Below are 10079 nucleotides of genomic sequence, written 5' to 3'. Positions count from 1 at the left end.
CCATATATGGTCCATAATCTGTTTCACGGTTAAATCCTCCATATCTTAATAAGTTTCAGACTAAAGTAAAGTGATATCCTCTTAAACATTCGCCGGTCTAACGACGTAATATCCCCCGACTCGCGTTCGAAATTACTAGAGACCATTGAAAGTAGCGAAAGAGCGAAAGCCAAGCACCGTATCGTTCTAAAAGGCCAGAAGCTTATCGGGGCAAAATAGGCCTCTCTCGCAGAGATGATGGTACCCATTTTCCCAACGGAACGAAACAGCACACCGCCACCTTTATTTCCAACGACGCTTCATCCGCCATAAAACGCGCGGGGCTTTTCACGCTGGAAAATCCGTAACGTTCCGCGATTCGTCTCGCGCGGCGCGAATGAAAGGAATCCGCGGGGCGATAAGGCTGTAAACCCGCGTTGCGGCCCTGTCCATTGTTGCGTCTAATAAAGCGTACGCCTTTTCTGCGTTTGCAAAAGGAATAAATAATAGAGAGGAAGAGGCGAGAGAGAGAGAAGAGAGAGAGCGTGGCCTCCGTGGACGACGCGGAAAGCCCGTGGCTGGTGAAGGCCTTTTATGGGCTACCTTCCTCCTCTGCTTCGAACGAGCGCGTGCAACGATGAAAGGTTACGCGAAAAAGCCAGACGTAAAAAGAGCACACCCCGTCCCTCCGCCGCAAAACCGTATTTCACACAAAACGTGAACGCACAGACCAGGAATAAGTACAATATTCTAGCCTCGTCTCGCCTCTGGACCTCCGGGCTAACGACGGACTACGCGACTCGCAAATTAACCCCTTCTCTCCACCCTACGTCAGTGTTTTTCGGCGCGAACCCCTGGCCGACCGGCGAAAATACGAGGGGGTGACTCTGTGGCGCTGTTATGGTTGCTCGTTTCGAAGCACCGCCACTTACAGAGCATAAGAGGGGAAGAACCAGTGCAACGCGGGCTATTTTGCTAGTCGTTTGTTGTCTTTTTCTTTTTTTCTCTCCCTCTCGCCCCTTCGCTTCTTGTTCGCGTTAGTTCGGCCTGCCTAAATGGCGGGCAATTTGAAAGCGCGTGTATTTCATATATAGCGTGCCTCGAGGTACGCGAGAGTGAAGGGAAATATCGTTCAACCCTTTTTTTTTTAGAAATTCGTAATTTATATACAGAAATTCAGATCAATTTTTTTGTTCGAGTTGTTTATTCTTCCGATTCACTGTTTCTCCAATATTCCTCGAAAATTTCAACGAAACTGAAAGTAAAAATCGCGGGACACCGCGTATAAAGGACGTCCAGTGTGGTCGAACCGCGTGTATTTTTGCACGCATACATTACCGCGTGAACCGTTTGAATGCCACGGGTCTTTGTTGTTTCCCAATCCAAAAGTGCCAAGCGGCGCGATCGCGCTTCTTTCATTTGATGTCGAAAAATTACAAAAATTTTCTTTTGGACATTTTCCTGAATACGACTATTTGGAAATAACACGAAACAAAGGCAAAATTGATTATGTGCAATAGGTTCCCCGAAGTCTAGGTTCCCCGAAGTCTAGGTTCCCCGAAGTCTAGGTTCCCCGAAGTCTAGGTTCCCCGAAGTCTAGGTTCCCCGAAGTCTAGGTTCCCCAAAGTCTAGGTTCCCCAAAGTCTAGGTTCCCCAAAGTCTAGGTTCCCCAAAGTCTAGGTTCCCCAAAGTCTAGGTTCCCCAAAGTCTAGGTTCCCCAAAGTCTAGGTTCCCCAAAGTCTAGGTTCCCCGAAGTCTAGGTTCCCCGAAGTCTAGGTTCCCCGAAGTCTAGGTTCCCCGAAGTCTAGGTTCCCCGAAGTCTAGGTTCCCCGAAGTCAAGGTTCCCCAAAGTCTAGGTTCCCCGAAGTCTAGGTTCCCCGAAGTCTAGGTTCCCCAAAGTCTAGGTTCCCCAAAGTCTAGGTTCCCCAAAGTCTAGGTTCCCCAAAGTCTAGGTTCCCCAAAGTCTAGGTTCCCCAAAGTCTAGGTTCCCCAAAGTCTAGGTTTCCCAAATTGTAGATTTCCCAAAGTCTAGGTTTCCCAAAGTCCTAGGTTTCCCAAAGTCTAGGTTTCCCAAAGTCTAGGTTCCCCAAAGTCCTAGGTTCCCCAAAGTCTAGGTTTTTTCAATCCTCCAATTTTTGTTGCAGGAAGAACGGAATAACGTGGATAATTAGAATACCGAAGTAGTAATTGTATCTAACACAACACGTTTAATTAACTTTGTTGGCCTTTGAACGACGGATGATCGGGTCACAGCTGACCCGGCTATTAAATGTCTATTGCATCAATCCGAAATAGAGTCACAACTCTCCTCTCCCTGTATTACAAATATTTCTGTTCTTTAAATAATAATATATTTGTATAATTTTAAACGATACAATGCCTGGTAAAATAAAAAAAGTGGCTTCGCTTGCGTACGAAAAAGATTTTAATATTGGGTCATATTTGACCCATATATGGTCCATAATCTGTTTCACGGTTAAATCCTCCATATCTTAATAAGTTTCAGACTAAAGTAAAGTGATATCCTCTTAAACATTCGCCGGTCTAACGACGTAATATCCCCCGACTCGCGTTCGAAATTACTAGAGACCATTGAAAGTAGCGAAAGAGCGAAAGCCAAGCACCGTATCGTTCTAAAAGGCCAGAAGCTTATCGGGGCAAAATAGGCCTCTCTCGCAGAGATGATGGTACCCATTTTCCCAACGGAACGAAACAGCACACCGCCACCTTTATTTCCAACGACGCTTCATCCGCCATAAAACGCGCGGGGCTTTTCACGCTGGAAAATCCGTAACGTTCCGCGATTCGTCTCGCGCGGCGCGAATGAAAGGAATCCGCGGGGCGATAAGGCTGTAAACCCGCGTTGCGGCCCTGTCCATTGTTGCGTCTAATAAAGCGTACGCCTTTTCTGCGTTTGCAAAAGGAATAAATAATAGAGAGGAAGAGGCGAGAGAGAGAGAAGAGAGAGAGCGTGGCCTCCGTGGACGACGCGGAAAGCCCGTGGCTGGTGAAGGCCTTTTATGGGCTACCTTCCTCCTCTGCTTCGAACGAGCGCGTGCAACGATGAAAGGTTACGCGAAAAAGCCAGACGTAAAAAGAGCACACCCCGTCCCTCCGCCGCAAAACCGTATTTCACACAAAACGTGAACGCACAGACCAGGAATAAGTACAATATTCTAGCCTCGTCTCGCCTCTGGACCTCCGGGCTAACGACGGACTACGCGACTCGCAAATTAACCCCTTCTCTCCACCCTACGTCAGTGTTTTTCGGCGCGAACCCCTGGCCGACCGGCGAAAATACGAGGGGGTGACTCTGTGGCGCTGTTATGGTTGCTCGTTTCGAAGCACCGCCACTTACAGAGCATAAGAGGGGAAGAACCAGTGCAACGCGGGCTATTTTGCTAGTCGTTTGTTGTCTTTTTCTTTTTTTCTCTCCCTCTCGCCCCTTCGCTTCTTGTTCGCGTTAGTTCGGCCTGCCTAAATGGCGGGCAATTTGAAAGCGCGTGTATTTCATATATAGCGTGCCTCGAGGTACGCGAGAGTGAAGGGAAATATCGTTCAACCCTTTTTTTTTTAGAAATTCGTAATTTATATACAGAAATTCAGATCAATTTTTTTGTTCGAGTTGTTTATTCTTCCGATTCACTGTTTCTCCAATATTCCTCGAAAATTTCAACGAAACTGAAAGTAAAAATCGCGGGACACCGCGTATAAAGGACGTCCAGTGTGGTCGAACCGCGTGTATTTTTGCACGCATACATTACCGCGTGAACCGTTTGAATGCCACGGGTCTTTGTTGTTTCCCAATCCAAAAGTGCCAAGCGGCGCGATCGCGCTTCTTTCATTTGATGTCGAAAAATTACAAAAATTTTCTTTTGGACATTTTCCTGAATACGACTATTTGGAAATAACACGAAACAAAGGCAAAATTGATTATGTGCAACTTTTTATAAAAAAAATAGAATAAAATTTACACTTCGTAGCCCGATGCGGTGACACTTTTCGATATCACTCAAACGGTTAACATTCCCCCGCGCACAGGTATTAATTTTACCTGTACCACCCCTGCACGCAGAGTGTATAATCTGCAGTTATCGGCGGAATTTAAACCACCGTGGTAACCGCACCCGTTTAATCAATTCGTAATCCATCAATTTACCGCGTGGTCACCAACCAGCATATCGCAACGCGTATACGTGTATCTGGACCACCCGTGTACGTTACACAGAGTTGCGTCACCGAGTTTTCGCAACGATTTCGATTAAAATTGAACAGCCATCGAGAGACGGACGTGTCCCGTTGTCCGAGTTTCTAGCGCGCGGATGGATAAAAGAGGAGTGTCGCGAATTCCCTGCACGGCGACGCAAGAGAAACCTTACTGCGTCGTATCTGGCCAACGTCTGTGGTTGGCCCCTCTTAGATCGACCTACCGCAACGCGTCACTCTACAAGACGGGCGATTAAACGAAAAGCTACGATTCCTCCCCGTGGAGAATCTATTCGTACGTGTATAGACGGAGACGCGTGTGCGAGCTCGTTTATGCGCTCGTATCGGGATTCCGGTGTAATAACGAGTCGCGTGAGTACACGAAGGATGGTCGGGAACCGAGCGCGTTCGTATTGATTTTCCCGCGGCGTATTTGGGGTAGGACGACAGTGTTACGACGCAGTACGCCTGGGCTAAAGGATTCTCCTCTGGCCGTGAAAAGGATGGCTAGAGGGAAGAAGGAAAAAAAAGAGGAGAAACCGCGTTGCGCAGCGGATTATTTTGTAGGGGTGCGGTGTGGCTTCGATATGAGACGCACACGCTACTGCGAAGGACGGAGATTAGGGTAAACAAATCCAGGGTTGAGGGTGGACGACGGCGATGTAGGTCTCGATGGATTTTTATTGCGGTTGTAGATTTGAGAACACGGAAAGAATGTGAAAAATATGGAATGTTGCTTAAGTATATATACATAATAGGGTTAAAATGCTGTTTCTCTGCTCTATGGTAAAAGAAAAATGTTGGTGTCTGTATATTACTGAAAAAGGTATTTTTATTATTTACAAGACTGATAACTGGTGCTTTCTTTTTCTTCGTGCTATAGTACGATAGTAAAGGGAAGAATCAGAAGCGGGAATTTTCTAGGAAGGCCTTAAAGCAAGAGGATATCCCTCAGCGTTCGCCGTGACCTTACTCTATCGCGAACCTTCCGCTTTAAGGAATCCCGTATAGCTCCTCCTCGCTTTCCCGTGGCTCTAGCCGGGTTACTATTTCAAACTTTCCCTGCTCGTGACTAGAGTACGCGGCTAGAGAGTCCGTGCGAATTTCTTCTCACACCGCTTATCTCTTGTATTAACAAATTTTTTAAGAAAAAATTTACACATATTCTTCGAAACAAATTATGCAGAATTATATGAGTACTCACCTTAATGTGGTAGGAGTTCAGTTTAGTGCGCGGCAGGCTGTTGAAGGCGCTGAAGTCCAGACGACGCGAGAAGATCCCGTTCGCACCGCAACTTTGCCTGCAACAAACAAACGGTCTCACGTTAATTAACGATTTTGCGCAGTTTTTTAAATCACTGTCGTCAGGGAAAGTAGGAGATCGTTCGAAGGATCGAGTGTGGTGTGTGGAAGTGTAAGGGAGCTAGCAGAGAAAGGAATCAAAGTATTATAACAGAAGATACAACTGACAAATACAGATTAAGAGAGAATTTTACAGTAAGTGTCCAACTGGTATATATTAGGCGTAAAAATGAATTCTTTCCGACTTTTGGATACAATCAAAATTTTGATAGAATACCTTTGATAGAAACTCCCTGGCTTTCGATCAATTAAGTGAACCTAGTCGGAGAAAATTTACTTCTACCCCTTAAAAAAACCAACAATCGCAATACTCAATTGCAACGTAACCCACGCAAAAATCTGAAGGAAAAAAGGAGAAAAAAATCGTAGTTTCACCGCACACATCTCGCGATACATAATAACTCCATCCCCCTTTCGCTAAACCCTCCCTGAGCGGGCGTCGCGCATTTCTCCTGGCGAAAAGCTCGCCAAGGACCACACACCGGTGCTACACCACTCGACTACGTTTACATTCCTCTCTATCTGCGTGGCATGTCAGAGAAAAAGGGGGCCACGAGAGTCGCGGGATATAAAGTCAGTGGAATGGAAGGAAAATTCACCCCTCGATCGACGCGCGGAACTTGGAAACGCAGACGAGTCGGAGGAGAGCGAGCGGGTGGTCGTGTGGAGGATACGCGCGTCGCGTATATCGAGGGAAATGGAATTCGCGAGCTCGAAATTGCTCAGCCAGATAATTTCTGTAACGTCTGCGCGAACCATTTCCAAACCTTCTCCCCCTATCGCACTCGTGCGCTGATTTTCGCGTGCTTGTGTGTGTGTAGAACGCAAAGGATTCGCGAACACACACAGAGGCGAGTATCCCCGTGTTTCACACTCGGCTGACCCCAATGTCTGATTCCACTGCACAAGTCTGCGACTGACGTCGAACCCAATAACAGATAGCTACTGTCTGTTAGATATTCCAGAGGAGCAGCCACGGGCTCGCTACTTTCAGAACGAAATCAGTGGCAAGGAAACTCTGTGGAAAGTTCCCAGACGTGAAACGTCACTATCGGTAGACACGATATCGCTGGAAAATATGGTAGCGGTATAAAAGTTTGATGAAAACAAAAATGAAAGTTTTTCATTTTTCATTTCATATCTTCCATCTAATGCGTCGAAATTTGTCTTCTTCCTCGCTATATACATCTTCTGCTTGTATCTCGTTCGACATTCTCGAATATATGTTCTCTCGATGACGTGAGATTTGAAATTTTCATGGTGGAAAAGCACACAATTGCATTTTCAGGATTTTCAGGTAAGTAAATAGTACGGTGATGCTGGTGGAGGTCGGAAGTTACGTCATCTGACCAGGAAGACGAGCAGAGAGAGAGAGAGAGAAACAGGCGGACAGAAAGGCAGCAGTGACAGGAGAGGCAGGAGGAAGAGAGTCGGACGAATGGCTGGCATTGTGAACAAAGTGGGGGCCGACCTTAACCTTGGCCTCCACTCCACTCAGACCGTCCTCTATCGTCGCCTGTATTCATAACTTTTGGCAATGTCAACTGGGGGTCACGAAAATATTGCGCACTGTCGCCCATCGGGAAAAGAATCATCTGAACTGCATTATGCAACGGTGCATTCTTTTCGAGCGTGAAACGTGCGTTGACCGATTTCGAGGAACGTGGAATCGTAGGATCGCGGGAGGATCTTTTTCCTGGTGTACTAATTTTACAGACTTTTTAGACCAATTCTACATATTTGGAAAAAGTGCACAATTTCTTTTAATTGTTTATATTTTTAATTTCCCAAATTAAGGTTCCCCAAAGTCTAGGTTCCCCGAAGTCTAGGTTCCCCGAAGTCTAGGTTCCCCAAAGTCTAGGTTCCCCAAAGTCTAGGTTCCCCAAAGTCTAGGTTCCCCAAAGTCTAGGTTCCCCAAAGTCTAGGTTCCCCAAAGTCTAGGTTCCCCAAAGTCTAGGTTTCCCAAATTGTAGATTTCCCAAAGTCTAGGTTTCCCAAAGTCCTAGGTTTCCCAAAGTCTAGGTTTCCCAAAGTCTAGGTTTCCCAAAGTCCTAGGTTCCCCAAAGTCCTAGGTTCCCCAAAGTCCTAGCTTCCCAAAAGTCCTAGGTTCCCCAAATTCTAGATTTCCCATATTTTCGATTTCTTAATATTTTCGATTTCTCATATTTTCTGTATATTACTGAAAAAGGTATTTTTATTATTTACAAGACTGATAACTGGTGCTTTCTTTTTCTTCGTGCTATAGTACGATAGTAAAGGGAAGAATCAGAAGCGGGAATTTTCTAGGAAGGCCTTAAAGCAAGAGGATATCCCTCAGCGTTCGCCGTGACCTTACTCTATCGCGAACCTTCCGCTTTAAGGAATCCCGTATAGCTCCTCCTCGCTTTCCCGTGGCTCTAGCCGGGTTACTATTTCAAACTTTCCCTGCTCGTGACTAGAGTACGCGGCTAGAGAGTCCGTGCGAATTTCTTCTCACACCGCTTATCTCTTGTATTAACAAATTTTTTAAGAAAAAATTTACACATATTCTTCGAAACAAATTATGCAGAATTATATGAGTACTCACCTTAATGTGGTAGGAGTTCAGTTTAGTGCGCGGCAGGCTGTTGAAGGCGCTGAAGTCCAGACGACGCGAGAAGATCCCGTTCGCACCGCAACTTTGCCTGCAACAAACAAACGGTCTCACGTTAATTAACGATTTTGCGCAGTTTTTTAAATCACTGTCGTCAGGGAAAGTAGGAGATCGTTCGAAGGATCGAGTGTGGTGTGTGGAAGTGTAAGGGAGCTAGCAGAGAAAGGAATCAAAGTATTATAACAGAAGATACAACTGACAAATACAGATTAAGAGAGAATTTTACAGTAAGTGTCCAACTGGTATATATTAGGCGTAAAAATGAATTCTTTCCGACTTTTGGATACAATCAAAATTTTGATAGAATACCTTTGATAGAAACTCCCTGGCTTTCGATCAATTAAGTGAACCTAGTCGGAGAAAATTTACTTCTACCCCTTAAAAAAACCAACAATCGCAATACTCAATTGCAACGTAACCCACGCAAAAATCTGAAGGAAAAAAGGAGAAAAAAATCGTAGTTTCACCGCACACATCTCGCGATACATAATAACTCCATCCCCCTTTCGCTAAACCCTCCCTGAGCGGGCGTCGCGCATTTCTCCTGGCGAAAAGCTCGCCAAGGACCACACACCGGTGCTACACCACTCGACTACGTTTACATTCCTCTCTATCTGCGTGGCATGTCAGAGAAAAAGGGGGCCACGAGAGTCGCGGGATATAAAGTCAGTGGAATGGAAGGAAAATTCACCCCTCGATCGACGCGCGGAACTTGGAAACGCAGACGAGTCGGAGGAGAGCGAGCGGGTGGTCGTGTGGAGGATACGCGCGTCGCGTATATCGAGGGAAATGGAATTCGCGAGCTCGAAATTGCTCAGCCAGATAATTTCTGTAACGTCTGCGCGAACCATTTCCAAACCTTCTCCCCCTATCGCACTCGTGCGCTGATTTTCGCGTGCTTGTGTGTGTGTAGAACGCAAAGGATTCGCGAACACACACAGAGGCGAGTATCCCCGTGTTTCACACTCGGCTGACCCCAATGTCTGATTCCACTGCACAAGTCTGCGACTGACGTCGAACCCAATAACAGATAGCTACTGTCTGTTAGATATTCCAGAGGAGCAGCCACGGGCTCGCTACTTTCAGAACGAAATCAGTGGCAAGGAAACTCTGTGGAAAGTTCCCAGACGTGAAACGTCACTATCGGTAGACACGATATCGCTGGAAAATATGGTAGCGGTATAAAAGTTTGATGAAAACAAAAATGAAAGTTTTTCATTTTTCATTTCATATCTTCCATCTAATGCGTCGAAATTTGTCTTCTTCCTCGCTATATACATCTTCTGCTTGTATCTCGTTCGACATTCTCGAATATATGTTCTCTCGATGACGTGAGATTTGAAATTTTCATGGTGGAAAAGCACACAATTGCATTTTCAGGATTTTCAGGTAAGTAAATAGTACGGTGATGCTGGTGGAGGTCGGAAGTTACGTCATCTGACCAGGAAGACGAGCAGAGAGAGAGAGAGAGAAACAGGCGGACAGAAAGGCAGCAGTGACAGGAGAGGCAGGAGGAAGAGAGTCGGACGAATGGCTGGCATTGTGAACAAAGTGGGGGCCGACCTTAACCTTGGCCTCCACTCCACTCAGACCGTCCTCTATCGTCGCCTGTATTCATAACTTTTGGCAATGTCAACTGGGGGTCACGAAAATATTGCGCACTGTCGCCCATCGGGAAAAGAATCATCTGAACTGCATTATGCAACGGTGCATTCTTTTCGAGCGTGAAACGTGCGTTGACCGATTTCGAGGAACGTGGAATCGTAGGATCGCGGGAGGATCTTTTTCCTGGTGTACTAATTTTACAGACTTTTTAGACCAATTCTACATATTTGGAAAAAGTGCACAATTTCTTTTAATTGTTTATATTTTTAATTTCCCAAATTTTTGATTTCCCAAA

General features: G+C 45.9%; 1 protein-coding gene across 1 annotated transcript in view; it reads right to left on the bottom strand.

The window, feature by feature from the left end:
* Positions 1-5411: 5411 nt before the first annotated feature.
* The window catches only part of LOC108573837 (headcase protein-like), a 40795-nt gene continuing 36127 nt past the window's right edge, over positions 5412-10079 (bottom strand). The window contains exons 2-3 of the mRNA XM_017936314.1: positions 8114-8210; positions 5412-5486 (exon numbers count right to left, since the gene is read on the bottom strand). Of these exons, the coding sequence (XP_017791803.1) occupies positions 5412-5486; positions 8114-8210 (172 nt within the window). The remainder of the gene's footprint in view (positions 5487-8113; positions 8211-10079) is intronic.

The sequence above is a fragment of the Habropoda laboriosa genome, unplaced genomic scaffold (assembly GCF_001263275.1).
Source record: "Habropoda laboriosa isolate 0110345459 unplaced genomic scaffold, ASM126327v1 scaffold111, whole genome shotgun sequence".
Classification (NCBI taxonomy): Eukaryota; Metazoa; Arthropoda; class Insecta; order Hymenoptera; family Apidae; genus Habropoda; species Habropoda laboriosa.
Note: the sequence above shows the minus strand (reverse complement) of the source record. Positions and strands in the feature narration are given on the sequence as shown.